Source organism: Trachemys scripta, chromosome 6 (genome assembly GCF_013100865.1).
Source record: "Trachemys scripta elegans isolate TJP31775 chromosome 6, CAS_Tse_1.0, whole genome shotgun sequence".
Lineage (NCBI taxonomy): Eukaryota > Metazoa > Chordata > Testudines > Emydidae > Trachemys > Trachemys scripta.
Window position 1 is genome coordinate 15,425,232 of NC_048303.1, and position 16,717 is coordinate 15,441,948.

Sequence of the window (16,717 nt, forward strand, 5' to 3'; positions counted from 1 at the left end):
ACTTCATTGGACCTTTTATATCAGCTGAGGATCTGCCCAATCAAACATAAAAAACAAAAAGTAACAGTAATAAATATGCTAATTGTTAAGTAATCAGTGTGTGTTAAAAACTGTTCTTCCTTTCACGGCACAGAAAAAGTTTGTATAACACCCTGATGTGTGTGATTTTCAGAAGCCTGTAGTTGCATTATTTTAGGTTAAAATTGACATTCTTTTTCACATTCCAGTTAACCAGCATATGTGAGTTTTGACAGTGGTTTTGGGATTATATGTCAGGTTTGATACCCTGAGATAGCAGATCAATTCTTTTTTCCAAATATTAATGGTGGGACTAGCATTCAATACCCAAAATGACAGATTTGCTCAGCAATTAACAAAATGTATCCCTCTTGTCTTAAAATTTATTATAGCCTTTATACAGCTGGCATTAGGAAGGGCTAAGATCCTGATTCTGTGAAGTGCTGATCACCTTTGGGGAAACATTGAACACATTCAACTCCTGTGACAGGTTTCAGAGTAGCAGCCGTGTTAGTCTGTATCCGCAAAAAGAAGAACAGGAGTACTTGTGGCACCTTAGAGACTAACAAATTTATTAGAGCATAAGCTTTCGTGGACTACAAGCCCACTTCTTCGGATGCATATAGAATGGAACATATATTGAGGAGATATATATACACACATACAGAGAGCATAAACAGGTGAGAGTTGTCTTACCAACTCTGAGAGGCCAATTCTATATGCATCCGAAGAAGTGGGCTGTAGTCCACGAAAGCTTATGCTCTAATAAATTTGTTAGTCTCTAAGGTGCCACAAGTACTCCTGTTCTTCTTCATTCAACTCCTAATGATATATACGGGAGATGAGAGCACAGTCATCAACTTCCAGGAGGTCCTCAGCACCTTACAAGGTCTTGCCTCACTTTTTGCAGGAGTTCCTACCATTTCTAAGTAGACCAGAGATTCTGTTCTTCCCTTTGCTTTTCAGAAAATTGCAGGTGATTTCCTCATCCTTTCTTTTTGTAACTGATTTTCTATTAAGATCTTTATGTACCATTCTGCTACAGTCTCTGACCGTGCTCTGCACTCCCTCACTCAGGTAGAGCTTCCATTCAATTCTGCTGATGTTTCAAGAATGACTCATTTATAATTTGTATCTGCTTTTGAAGTGGACTTCCAAATGAAATACGGACGTGTAGATAATACTGCCTTTCCAACTAGCATTTCTGTGGCTCAGCAGGAAAGAAAAGTTCAGATAGAGGTCTGGCCTTGCACTTGTAAGGTCTTAGTGGGGCAATGTATTGTAATGGTGTTTGTTACCATACAGCACAGTACCTCCTCCTTGTGCCAGGCAATTTGTGCATTAATAAGTAGAAGCAGCTAAGTGACAGAGAGAAAGAGAGGGAGCTGGGCTGAGTCTGAGGCACCACACTGCAAATTTAGAAACTACTGGAGATTTAAAAAAAAAAGCAGTCCTGCTAGGAAATAGGTGGTCAGAGGGTGAGGGAAGTCAGACAAATGAGGCTTGGATGAATGTAAAGAGCAAATTTTGGAGGTAAAAAAAGCAGAAGCATGATTATGCAACGATATTATACATATGTGTACTGAGAAACTGCGTGATTGCCTGTGCTGGTTGCCATTTGCCCATACAATTATGTTGTTTACATGTGCTAATGCAGGTGGGCACATGTGCTCAAGCATCAAGCCTCCTTTTTTAAAATTCTGGTCTAAAGAAGATTTGAAAAAATAAATAAGTTTCCTTGCAACTTAGATTTTCGTGTCTATCTTAATTATTTCATCTAAATAGTTTAAGCTATGATTTGAAATTATCATCAAAGAAAGGCTCAATCCATTTCAGATTTAGATGAAATTTGGCAATTTCACATTCAGATAAGCATTTTCAAATTTAAAAAGTCACTAATCTAGCTGTATCATTTTTATTAGGGTTTCCATTAAAGTATGTCAAGTATCAGGGGGTAGCCGTGTTAGTCTGTATCTACAAAAACAACAAAGAGTCTGGTGGCACCTTAAAGACTAACAGATTTATTTGGGCATAAGCTTTCGTGAGTAAAAACCTCACTTCTTCGGATGCATAGAGTGAAAGCTACAGATGCAGGCATTATATACAGACACATGGAGAGCAGGGAGTTACTTCACAAGTGGCGAACCAGTGTTGACAAGGCCAATTCAATCAGGGTGGATGTAGTCCACTCCCAATAATAGATGAGGAGGTGTCAATTCCAGGAGAGGAAAAGCTGCTTCTGTAGTGAGCCAGCCACTCCCAATCCCTATTCAAGCCCAGATTAATGGTGTTGAATTTGCAAATGAATTTTTTAATACTTGACATCTTCATCATATGGACCCACGGAAAGGAGGCCCTTGAAGAATTCCACCTGGACTTCAACAATTTCCACCCCACCATCAACCTCAGCCTGGACCAGTCCACACAAGAGATCCACTTCCTGGACACTACAGTACAAATAAGTGATGGTCACATAAACACCACCCTATACCGGAAACCTACTGACCGCTATACGTACCTACATGCCTCCAGCTTCCATCCAAGACACATCATACGATCCATTGTCTACAGCCAAGCCCTAAGATACAACCGAATTTGCTCCAACCCCTCAGACAGAGACAAACACCTACAAGATCTTTATCAGGCATTCGTAAAACTACAATACCCACCTGGGGAAGTGAGGAAACAGATTGACAGAGCAAGACGGGTACCCAGAAATCACCTACTACAGGACAGGCCCAACAAGGACAATAACAGAACACCACTGGCCATCACATACATCCCCCAGCTAAAACCTCTCCAGCGCATTATCCACGACCTACAACCTATCCTGGAAAATGATCCCTCACTCTCACAGACCTTGGGAGGCAGGCCAGTCCTTGCTTACAGACAACCCCCCAACCTGAAGCAAATACTCACCAGCAACTACACACCACACCACAGAAACACCAACCCAGGAACCTATCCCTGTAGCAAACCTCGTTGCCTACTCTGTCCCCATATCTACTCTGGCAACAGCATCAGAGGACCCAACCACATCAGCCACACCATCAGGGGCTCATTCACCTGCACATACTGTAATATGCCATCATGTGCCAGCAATGCCCCTCTGCCATGTACATTGGCCAAACCGGACAGTCCCTCCGCAAAAGAATAAATGGACACAAATCGGACATCAGGAATGGTAACATACACAAGCCAGTAAGTGAACACTTCAATCTCCCTGGTCATTCTATCACAGATTTAAAAGTCACTGTCATTGAACAAAAAAACTTCAGAAACAGACTTCAAAGAGAAACAGCAGAACTAAAATTCATTTGCAAATTCAACACCATTAATCTGGGCTTGAATAGGGATTGGGAGTGGCTGGCTCACTACAGAAGCAGCTTTTCCTCTCCTGGAATTGACACCTCCTCATCTATTATTGGGAGTGGACTACATCCACCCTGATTGAATTGGCCTTGTCAACACTGGTTCGCCACTTGTGAAGTAACTCCCTGCTCTCCATGTGTCTGTATATAATGCCTGCATCTGTAGCTTTCACTCTATGCATCTGAAGAAGTGAGGTTTTTACTTACGAAAGCTTATGCCCAAATAAATCTGTTAGTCTTTAAGGTGCCACCAGACTCTTTGTTGTCATTAAAGTATGTGTATCTGATACACTTCAGCTGTATCAAAAATTTGGCCAGGCAAAACTGAAGCAATAGAGAAACAGGTGAAATAACTAGGGCTGTTGATTAACCGCAGTTAACTAACGCGATTAACTCAAAAAAATTAATTGTGATTAAAATATTGATTGTGATTAATCACAGTTTTAATTACACTGTTAAACAATAGAATACTAATTGAAATGTATTACATATTTTTGGATGATTTCCTACATTTTCAAATATTTTGATTTAATTACACAGACTACAAAGTGTACAGTGCTCACTTTATATTATTATTTTTATTACAAATATTTGCATTGTAAAAATGATAAAAGAAATAGTATTTTTCAATTTACCTCATATAGGTACTGTAGTGAAATCTCTTTATTGTGAAAGTGCAATTTACAAATGTAGATTTCTTTTTGTTACATAACTGCAATCCAAAACAAAAATAATGTAAAACTTTAGAGCCTACAAGTCCACTTAGTCCTACTTCTTGTTCAGCCAATCACTCGACAAACAAGTTTGTTTACATTTACAGGAGATAATGCTGCCTGCTTCTTATTTACGTCACCTGAAAGTGAGAACAGGTGTTTGCATGGCACTTTTGTAGCCGGCATTACGTGCTGGATATGCTAAACCAGGGGCATATCGTTTGGCACGGCAATGTTTGGCACGCGGCTCGCCAGGGTAAGCACCCTAGCGGGCCGAGCCAGTTTATTTACCTGCTGACGCGGCAGGTTCGGCCGATCACGGCCCCTGCTGATCCGGCAGGTTTGCCGTCCCGGGCCAAGGGGGGCGGCGAGAAGCGGTGCAGGCGAGGGATGTGCTGGCCGTGGCTTCCCGCCACCCCTATTGGCCCGGGACGGCGAACCGCGGCCAGTGGGGGCTGCGATCGGCCGAACCTGCCATGTCAGCAAGTAAATAAACTGGCCCGGCCCGCCAGGGTGCTTACCCTGGCGAGCCGTGTGCCAAACGTTGCCAACCCCTGTGCTAAACATTCGTATGCCTCTGCATGCTTCGGCCACCATTCCAGAGGACATGTTTCCATGCTGACTATGCTTGTTAAAAAAATAATGCATTAATTAAATTTATGACTGAACTCCTTGGGGGAGAATTGTATGTTTCCTGCTGTTTTACCTATATTCTGCCACTTATTTCATGTTATAACAGTCTCAGATGATGACCCAGCACATGTTGTTAATTTTAAGAACACTTTCACAGCAGATTTGACAAAATGCAAAGAAGGTACCAATGTGATATTTCTAAAGATAGCTACAGCACTTGACCCAAGGTTTAAGAATCTGAAGTACCTTCCAAAATCTGAGAGGGACAAAGTGTGGAGCGTGCTTTCAGAAGTCTTAAAAGCACAACACTCTGATGCGGAAACTACAGAACCTGAACCACCAAAAAGGAAAATCAACCTTTTGCTGGTGGCATCTGACTCAGATGATGAAAATGAACATGCATCAGTCCACACTGCTTTCGATCGTTACCTAGAAGAACCCATCATCAGCATGGATGTATTTCCTTGGAATGGTGGTTGAAGCATGAAGGGACATAGGAATCTTTAGCATATCAGGCATGTAAATATCTTGCGATGCTGGCTATAACAGTGCCATACGAATGCTTGTTCTCACTTTCAGTTGACATTGTAAACAAGAAATGGGCAGCATTATCTCCTGCAATGTAAACAAACCTGTTTGTCCGAGTGATTGGCTGTACAAGAAGTAGAACTGCATGGACTTCTAGGCTCTAAAGTTTTACATTGTTTTATTTTTGAATGAAGTTATTTTTTGCACATAATTCTATATTAGTAAGTTCAACTTTCATGATAAAGAGATTGCACTTCCGTATTTGTATTACGTGAATGGAAAAATACTACACCTCTACCCCGATAGAACGCGACCCGATATAACACGAATTCTGATATAACGCGGTAAAGCAGCAGGGAGCCCCGGGCCCTTTAAAGCGCCACCCGAGCCTGGCTGCTTTACCTTAATAATAATAATTAATGGAGATATCCCATCTCCTAGAGCTGGAAGGGACCTTGAAAGGTCATCGAGTCCAGCCCCCTGCCTTCACTAGCAGGACCAAGTACTGATTTTGCCCCAGATCCCTAAGTGGCCCCCTCAAGGATTGAACTCACAACCCTGGGTTTAGCAGGCCAATGCTCAAACCACTGAGCTATCCCTTGTTATATCCAAATTTGTGTGGAGCCCCGGGCCCTTTAAATCCCCACCCGAGCCATGCTGCCAGAGCTCCGGCGGTGATTTAAAGGGACCAGGGCTCCCCACAGCAGCTGGAGCCCCGGGTCCTTTAAATCCCTCTTGGGCCTCTGGCAGCTGGGCTCAGACGGTGATTTAAAGGGTCAGAGGCTCCAACCACTGTGGGGAGCCACAGGCCCTTTAAAACCCCGCCTGAGCCCCGCTGCCAGAGCTCCAGTGATGATTGAAAGGGCCTGGAGCTCCCTGCAGCAGCTGGAGCACCGGGCCCTTTAAATCACCACTGAGGAAGCCGGTCCAATCCGGCACAGTGAGAAGGTGAGATTTTTTTGGTTCCCGAGGACTGCGTTATATCGGGCTAGAGGTGTATTTCTTTTGTTTTTTTACAGTGCAAATATTTGTAATAAAAAATAAATTGAGCAATGTACACTTCATATTCTCTATTGTAATTGAAATAAAAATATTTTTAAATGTAAAAAACATCCAAAAATATTTAAATAAGTGGTTTTCTATAATTGTTTAACAGCATGATTAATCGTGCGATAAATCATGATAATTTTTTTTAATTGCTTGACAGCCCGAGAAATAACAGATTATAAAATTTCACTATGGTTTTTTTTTGTTTTGTTTTGTTTTGTTTTTTGTTTTTTACATAAAACTATGTCCTGCTTCATTGATTACCTCCAGTTGATAATGTCTTGATCTGAAAAAGGAGGATGCTGTTATCTGGATACATTTTTTTAAGACTGGCTAAACAAGAAGTTAAATAGCCATTATTACATTTAACATTGTCCCTAGATTCTGATGGAATAAAAGATATTTAATTATCACTGTAATATAGGAATATATCAAACAGCTTCTTTCCAAATATACAAGAGAAATATTTATTGAATACTTCTGCCTTTTCTGCATCATGATGCATAATTTTATCATCCTTGAGTGTTATTCAGACCTGTAATAATGCTAGGCTTTAATTTATTCTTGATCTATTTAAAGAATTATTTCTTATTGCCCTTAACCTTACTGGCTGAAAAAAAATATATTGACACCTTCAGTGTCATTTTTGCATTTCCTAACTCCTAGTTTGTATTCATTGCTATCAGCTTTCCCACTTTTTAATTTGTTTTCTGTATATTAGTTTTTACTGCTGCCTTTATCTCCGCTCTTAATCAGGACTTTTTTAACCAAAGAAACCCTCTTTCATGGTAGCAGAATAGTGGGTTTTTCTGAGCATCTAATAAAGAAGTCACAATTCCCAATTGGCATGCAAATTTTTATGTTCAAATATTCTCTTATTCAATTCTGTTCACAATTGTTTTTAGCTTTGGAAAATTGGCCTTTTTAAAGCAGCATGTAGATTTTTACTTCTGTATAGCTACTGTATATTTGTTACGCCTTCTAAGGTAGTGATCTTGTAGGCCATTTTGCTCATCTAATCCAACTTCCAGCATAATGCAGCTCATAGAATTTCACAAAGTAAATCCTGTGCTGTGTACCTTGGAAGGCTGGGTATGTGGTAGACATGGAGCAACAGATCAGCCAGTGCATACAAATAAATAAAATTTCTAACTATATGTTTGGTAAAACAGAGCCATTACTTTGGACCTGATCGTGAGAGATGCTAAGTACTATGGCTTCCTGCTAACTTGAGTGAGATTTGCAGGTGTCAGTGTTTGTCAGGTGATATGGAAGTATATGTAATGGTAGTTACTCTGTGTGTGTGTGTGTGTGTGTGTGTGTGTGTGTGTGTGTGTGTTCAGAAATCATTTTAAATAGAGTTGGAACAGACTTAAGACATCTCATCCCCATGGCATATCAGGAATTTCCACAGTTCTGTTCTCAAGTGTTTTATCTGCCCTGTAAACTAAAGTGATAACTTAGTTAAACTTCTCGATGCTTGCTATTATATATAATATATATATACAGTAAACAAATATAGGGCTGTCTGTCTGTCTTTGTCCAAACTTTTCACTTTGACTCTTTCCTGGTCACCCTTTCTGTCTATTTTCTGCCTGCCTTACTACGAACTAAATTTGAAGCTGTGTCTCAACATCTCCCCAGTAAATCTGAGACAAAGGAGCTTTTTGGACACTACTCTTTCTCCTAGCTTCCTTCTTAACTCACACTTTCCGTTTCTGTCCATGCTTCGTAATGTTGATGACTTCCTTGATTTACTAGCGCTTCCCTTTTCCTCTCTCTCACCTCTCATATTTGTAAATCTGCTTATCACCACTTTCAAAATACTGTGACTACCTTGACCGCAGCTTTTCTGACATCCTTATACATGCCTTTGTCTCTTTTTGCCTCAAGTGCAACTTTTTCTGTGGCCTTCCCAAGACTCAGCTCTGACTCCAAACTCTAAAGAATGCTTCTACAGCATCTTTCAAAAAGATAGCATCGCCCCAGAATCAAATAGCTCCATTGGCTTCCATCCACAAACAGCTCCATCAGATCTCCGTTCCATAGCCCTTTCTATAGTTCTTTATTCCTGGTTTTTTTCCCTCTTCAGAGATAAGACTTGAAGACCTGAATTCCTTGGGTCCATTATTGATAGGCTGTTTTGATTCCCTGTTCTGAACACAAACAGCATTTTATGATAACTCTCTCTTTTTCCTTCATAGATCCAGGTTTGCACAGACAGCAATTTTTCCTGCAGAGACCATCAAATGTGGTAGCCCTTGAGGGAAAAGATGCCGTTCTTGAGTGCTGTGTTTCTGGGTTTCCCACACCCACCTTCACATGGATGCGAGGAGATGAAATTATTCCTGTCAGGTATGTCATACACATGTCTCTTATGTAATGAAAGTTCGTTTCCCAGGGTGAAGTAAGGGTAAAACATTAACTACCATGTTAAGTCTTGTCAGTTTGGTTCAGCTTTGAGGAGATCAGGCTTTCATTTTAAGTGATAATAAGACTGCATGTGCACATGAAACTCCTGTTTTCTTTATTTGCAGCTGTGCCATGCACATCTGAGGGCAGAATTTGGCCATAAATGCCTTCTTTTATGAAATGCTATTTAAATCAGGTAGAGCAGCATTCAAAAGTTAATTATCACATTTAATAACAACATTATAAGATCAGAACTAGCCAGCTGAGAAGGCTCTATGCAGTACCTTAGATCTTGAGTACTTTTCATTGGAGATGAATGTGAACATGGATTTTTTTTTTTTTTTTTGGTCAATGTTACAGATCCAAAAAATATTCATTATTGGCTGGCAGTAACTTACTTATTTTTAATGTGACTGATGACGATTCTGGGACATACACTTGCATTGTCAGCTACAAGAATGAGAACAGTAGTGCCTCTGCAGAGCTCACAGTTATGGGTGAGTACAGATTTCCAAACTCTGTGCAAGAGGAGTCCTTTGCTTTCCCAAGAATGTTGATAACCATTAGCGCTTATATAACTCCTTCCTCTGAGGGTCTCCATGTACTTATCTGTAAACTGGTGGGGTTCCCACCTTACTTTGAACAGGATTTTCACTCACCGATAAATGGTATATACACATAATCAATATACCTCATGGAAGGACATCAAACAGCAGAGTAAAACGTCTTACGATGTCTCTGGTTTATAATCTAATTGCTAGTAGAATATTTGTTGGTATCAAATCCCAATTTGCTCAATTCAGTTAACTGTTTTTTCTTATTTATGGCATCACAAATGGATACAATGGTGATCTGCAATCTTATTTTAGCAAGTTGTGCATAACTATAGTATTGCTTACTGAAATTGTTTTACTGTTTTCTCTTTATCTTATGACTCCACGGCCTTGCTTTCGCATCAGGTATTATGTGCTTATGTTCTTGCTTTTAGTGGAAAACATGAATAGGCAATGATGCAGTGAGGATTTCCTGTGTTACCTAGGGTGACCAGATAGAAAGTGAAAAATCAGGATAGGGAGTGGGGCGTAATAGGTCAATATAAGAACCCCCCCCACACGAATATCAGGGCTGTCCCTATAAAATCAGGACATCTGGTCACCCTGGTGTTACCTTCTACATAAAAATGTTTTCTCCTTTGTTTCAGATGATAGGTTTGCTGGCTAACTAACAAAATATGTTGTCTGAGAAACATGTGGAACGATGTCTTAGAAATTTTGAAACAGGCTTTTTCCCCTATTGTGTCAAATTTTAATAGAACCAGAATTATATTAAATTCTGAGAGGTGGGTTTTTTTTTAATCGGAGAATAATACCAAGCAACATTAGCATTATTCAATAAGATTTAAGAAACTACATAGATAATACTTTGTCAAACAATAGCATAATTTCAATGTGCTGTTCATTTTGCATTCTGGTTTTAAAGCTTATGCATAAAAATACTTCCATTAGAGAACAGAGCCCAAAGTTGGATTATAGGATATTCAATGCTTGTATAACAATATCCTTTTATCAAGTCATAATGCAATGTTATAGTAATTGCACATGATGGAAACTTTCATTCTATTGCTTTAGGAACATTAATACAATACAATGTTTTATTGGCTACATTTTGAAAATTAAAAAATGACTTTATAATTGCAAAAGTTCACTTTAACTATTTATTGCAAACCTATGTTTCCAATCTGCAAAGAATCAAATGCAGAAATGGAAGATAACTTCTGGGATAAAATGCTTATTTAGCTTTGCTGAAAGATGCTCATTGGAAACCAACAATGAAATTATACAGAACTGTAGCTATTTGTGGATTGAGAAAAACGTATCAATTATGTAAATCTTATTTTTTTTCTCACCTATAGTAGATTATAGGATCCTGTGGCATGGGCCAAGGCTGAAATTTCAATGCTCTGTAGAGGATTTGGCTATCCAGTGTCCATGAAAATTAATAGAAATTTCACATCCAAATCCTTTCGGGACTTGAAAATCTCAGCCCATATCTTTATTCTCTGTAATGCACTTAACTATGGCTTGACTATGACTCTATATAAATATATAATAATGTTATGCTAAAAATGAATTATATAGAAATTATCAGAGGGATAACGGTGTTAGTCTGGATCTGTAAAAAGCAACAGAGAGTCCTGTGGCACCTTTAAGACTAACAGATGTCATTCAGACACTGATGAAGTGGGTATTCACCCACGAAAGCTTATGCTCCAATACATCTGTTAGTCTTAAAGGTGCCACAGGACTCTCTGTTGCTTTATATAGAAATTAAGTTTGTATTTATTTTCATGCTTATACAGAGAGAAATATGTAACAGAGAGTGTAATACAATTTTGGGGACAAACTTGGATTCAGATACTTCAGTGATAATGGTCATATATGAATGGTAGAAGAGAGGTTTCAAAAAGTGGCACTTGTACTTATTAAGCACCACAGTTTGATTGGGGCTGTACCAACATAAAGGATAGCACAATGGCTGACACAGTGAAAATGAAATCTAAATTTGACAAAGAAACAGGCAAGTGCATACAAAATACGTAATAAAAATGCATAACACAAACATTGTGCATACAAAACAATCAATTGTATATACAAAGTAAAGTGTTTTTTTTTTTTTTTTCAAAAAAAGAACAGGAGTACTTGTGGCACCTTAGAGACTAACAAATTTATTAGAGCATAAGCTTCCGTGGACTACAGCCCACTTCTTCGGATGCATACAGAGTGGAATAAATATTGAGGAGATATATATACATACATACAGAGAGCATAAACAGGTGGGAGTTGTCTTACCAACTCTGAGAGGCCAATTAAGTAAGAGAAAAAAAACTTTTGAAGTGATAATCAAGATAGCCCAGTACAGACAGTTTGATAAGAAGTGTGAGAATACTTACAAGGGGAGATAGATTCAATGTTTGTAATGGCTCAGGCATTCCCAGTCCTTATTCAATCCTTTGTTGATTGTGTCTAGTTTGCATATCAATTCCAGCTCAGCAGTCTCTCGTTGGAGTCTGTTTTTGAAGTTTTTCTGTTGTAATATAGCCACCCGCAGGTCTGTCATTGATTTTGCATAAGTGTCTAATCACATAAGCTAATAAAATATGGGTATAAGTTCTGGAGGTACAATTTTGATAAAAGTTTGGTCATTTATTTTCATAAGCATGTAGGGGGGGCAGATTTAAATTAACACCATGTATCATATTGCTTAGCAACAGGTATTATGTTTGTATTGCTATGGTGAATATGTAAAAGAACCAACAAAAACTACACACCTACTAATGGAGGGCAATAGAAATCCCCATATATCTTTATTTTCATAAAAATTGGACATATATATTTGTTAAATTCATCTCCATAAGTAGGAAACTCTCTGAGATGTTTCCTGGAGTTACTCATACCATTAGCCTAATTTATAGACATGTAATAATTAATTGATGGTTTTATTCATTTCCCATTGGTAGGGTATAAATCCATATATTTTCTTCAAAAAAAATTGGGTTATTTATCAAACAAAACTTGTGAATTGCAAATGCATATTTAGTTGTAAAGCATCCATTGTTTATTAGAAAGATAATTGCTTTCATGTAAACAGTTTGTGTAAGAGTATGTTCTGGAGAGAAGGGCAGGCAAAGCATTTTACATGTGTCAGCTAAAAAATTAAACACTCCAATAATTAAATCTTTCCTGACGGCTATGTAAGTGGGCCAATACTACATCAAAGTTAGTTGCATCACATGATAGGGTGATAGCTTCATTATTTAAAAGATAAGACTATCTGGCAGGAAAACAAAGTCTTTCACTGGGAAGATCCTATGTATCATTTCTTTTGTGGATCTTAAAACATCCCCTCACCTGTACTGGCCATAATGCTAAAAATGAGGAGAGGAATGGAGTTGCTGGAAAGGCTAAATAATATCTGTTGCTAAATTTTTAACTTTGAGTATTTCATGTACAAATCCTTTTTGGCAGGATGTTAGTCGTGTCTCCTTGTGCAGTAGAAAGTTTAAAAGTCCAGTAAATATTGCCTTCTCGCTTTATAAATCAGCTGCATGCTTGGCAATGATTTTAAAGGACTAGGCTAAGTAAAAACAAACGTTTAATGATGACAATCACTGGCAAGATGACTGCTATGGTTAGGTATGCTAATGAGTGTCCATTATAACTCCTTCTTTCTAGATCTTCTTAAGCTTTCAGAAGCATTCATCTTTTGGGGTTGGAATTTTTCCTGTTTGGTCTTTGGGAGGTGAATTTAAAGTTTGAACAAAATCTCTTTAGCCATTTCTGTATGGAAGATCGGGCCTGAGATGCATTGGATTATAGCACTGATCAAGCAAAGTTCTTTACTCCTGCATGGAATCCCACTGATTTCAGCACAGTGTTATGATGGAGCGAGAGTCAGGGTTTCCAGATCCAATCACTGGATTGGAGCTTAATTTTGCAAAACTGACTTTTGCAAGCATTTATTGTAATGAATGCATATCCCTGACAGTCTCTAAATTCTGTCAATTCCAATGGCTAAAGTAATGTGACTGCCAGATTTCAAATAACATAGAGTTAGAATTGTTCCTGTCAAGTCCAAGAAGATGTACATAGCCTTTTGAGGATAAAGAAGAGTTTTCATCAAATAAACAATTGCAAATAAATGTGACACATTTTCAGGTTCATAATAAAATTGCACTTGGATCTCAAAGCTACTTTAAATTTGGTTGAGATTACTGTACATAACATAATTGTTGTTCTCTCTTTCTCTGATTTAAAGATCCTGTAAATGTCCCCTGAGGAGCAATACAGAAGTGAATAGTTTCATAGCACTGCTAGGTCAGCAGACTGGGTTTGCATGGTTTCAGGTCACCGACTAGAGGGAGACTGCCAACAAAAGCAGAAGACTGGGTCCAAAAGGTGGTGTTGGCAGAAAAACATTGTTCCTAGCTTTTACAAAGCAAGTTATATGTAATGCTTCCAAACTGCAGCTAAGGAAACAAGCACCTTTTACTATTGAGTTTTTAGGATCAACTGTTTTTTGCATCAGTTTTATTTTCCAACAAGAAAGATGAGCCTCCAGGGTGTTATGAGCCAGGTCTCCAACAAGTCTAGTTTAGTTTGCCAAGACCAACAGGTCAATCCAATCTTTCTTGTTTGGTTTTATTTCCACTCCACAACATCCATTGCCAGAATATGTGTGCACAGATCAAATGAATGAAAAATACTGACTGATGGAGGCCTGGAGCATGTTCCTGTGTGTGAATAATTTAGAAACAGAGTAAATGCTAGGGGAAAAGCCCTATGTTGAAAAAACATTGTTTGACATGCCTAGGAACACAAGCTAGACAATTATATATTAAGGCTATAGAAGCATCTTTTAAACTTACTCTGCTGGGCACAAATCTTGAACCATCTATATAAGAAGGATTCAGTCTACTTTGGATGTGAAAAATATGTCCAAGGATATACTATATTACTAACATCAATGGTAAAATAGTTCCCACAATGTAAAAGATCATTCACTGTTCTTAAATCCCTGACACAGAAACATTCTGGGGTAGATCCTCAACTGGTAGAAATTGTAATAATTCCATTGAAGTTGCTGGAGCGATGACAATTTACACCAGTTGAGGATCTGTCCCTCTTTACCTATGCTTGATACGGGGGAGTTAAGGATCCCTCATCAGTCTGTTCTGCTAATATCTTTGAATGTTCTGTGTGTGACCAATAGCTAACCCCACAGCAGCTAGCTGAAGTAGATTGTTCAGTCAGCTGTTTTATTCTAATGTCAAACAAAGTTGAAGCTGTTTACTTATTCTCTAACTGAATCTATCACTCTATCTGGAACATTGTATGTTTATGTATATGATGGAAAGCTAAAGTGGAAACAGATAATCCAAAAGATTGTTCCACGATGGATTATCCCAGGCAATTCTTAAAAAAAAAAAAAAAAAAAAAACCTCAAGTCACAAAAAGGCTGTAAAAACTCCCTTCAAGTCATTTTTACCATCACTATAAGGTTAAGGTCCAAAAATAGAATACAGGATATCAGATTCTCTTCCCCCCCACCCACCCCATTTCTTCTGTATATATCTGAAGTGAATGCAGAATCAAACTAAGGACACAAGAGGATAACTCATCCACCCTGTCATTTCCTCTTACCATTATTGGAGTCCCTCCTCTTTTGATTCCTCATGCCCCAGCTCTTCAGACCGAAGAATGGGCAAAGTGCTGCTGAGAGGCTTGTCAGTTTCATCATGCTGCGTTGTCCATTTTCTTCTCATTCTTTTTAGGATTTCTCTCTTGATGGCATTAGTGGAAATTGTGTGATTAAATCCCATGGAACTTTGAAACTGAAAGGGCATGCTTTACATTGATGTCTTTTGTTTCCAGGTGTTTTCACAGTAATATTAACTATCAATAATATGTTTGAGATTTGACATGAATGAGGTAAAAATAATGTATTTAGCTTGGGCATTGGGAAAATATTTTGCATTGTGCTGTTGGGAAATGGGATAGACTGCCCATGCTCAAAGAAGTAGCAAGAGCGGCAAACATAAAAAAGAATGGCTGAATCTATGGCACTTCAATGGTATAAAAATGCAGCTAGTCCTTCCAAAAGACAGGGGCTGAACTGGATGGATCAATAGTTCCTTTCATCTTTATTTTCTCTTATTTAGAAAATTTTTAAAATACATATTATGCGATCAATAGACTTTAAGGGCTCCACAGGAGCAGTTATTTTCTATCCAGTAAACACCCATTTAGACAATGTTCAGAATGTGTTTTATGCAATTGATTGAGATGCTGTAATGTTTCCTTGGGAATCACTCCATCTACTGTTGCATCATGCTTATGGAGAAAATGGAAGGATTGTGATGATGTTGATACAGATGCAGGTACTAAAAATGTTATGAAAAGCAATGCTTTTGGGGATATACCCTGTATTTATCTTAAAATCTTATGAAGTCCTTTGCTAGCATTTTTTTAAAGTAATTGAAAATTGTAGACTTTGTGTCAGACAGAATATGTTATATTTGTTGACTCTCTGTTTTTATTAATGTGATGGAAGTTTTACCTTACCTCATAAGTTGGGTGCCTGCATGCAAAACAGATCACCTAGGGTGGAGAAATCTGAGTTCCTTCTTGTGATTTGCATCCCAGGTGAATTTTGCTTTTGGTGAGAAACAGAAATAAAAAGAGAGAGAGAAAAGCATAAATGTGGGGAGAAATGGAGGGAATCAGAGGTGTGATGAAGATTTGTCTGCTTAGAGTTTCTGGTTCAAGTTTGCCTCTAGGAAAGAAAACTTTATTGCTAGAATATAGAAGATATTGAAGGTAGCATTGAAACCAAGAGTTTAGTAGGATTATAAAAAGAATGGACATTTTATATGGATAATGAAAACATCCAGAGTTGTTATAAACAAGGATTTTAAAAATAGAGTTTTGGTAGGGATATAAACCAGTATGTTTCCACGCATTAGTCAACATCTAACTAATGAAGGGTACAGAAGAAACTTTCTCTTTTGAGGTGGTGTTCCATAACTTTACTTTGCTTTACTCTGAACCTGCTGGAACTGGTCGATGTCAGAGACGGGATCCTGGACTAAGATGAGCTCTGCTCGATCCAGTATAGCATTTCCTTTGTTGCTATGTTTCTTGCTTTCTTGAACCTGTTGGTGCAGATATGAGCAGTTAGGTCTGCAGTAACATGATGGAAAAATTATGCTAGTGTCTTGCCTTTAATGGGCTCTCACAAGAGTGAATTGAAAATGAACCCAGATCAAGAATGTCTGGGATGGTGTTTGGTAATCTAAGAATAGGCACCTAATTGACATTGAATTTCAATGGGAGCTGAGCCCCGAACTCATTCAGACACTTCTGAAAATGTAGTCCTTGTCAATACATCTGTGGGCTAGCATCTTACAAACGTACAGGCCACACCTCTCTTGTGCTA

At 38.4% G+C, this 16,717-nt stretch overlaps 1 protein-coding gene across 1 annotated transcript in view; it reads left to right on the forward strand.

Moving 5' to 3' along the window:
* DCC (DCC netrin 1 receptor) overlaps nt 1-16,717 on the forward strand; it is a gene marked incomplete in the record, with an annotated part of 974,185 nt that overhangs the window by 466,886 nt on the left and 490,582 nt on the right. The window contains 2 exon segments of the mRNA XM_034774393.1: nt 8,515-8,665; nt 9,083-9,219. Of these exon segments, the coding sequence (XP_034630284.1) occupies nt 8,515-8,665; nt 9,083-9,219 (288 nt within the window).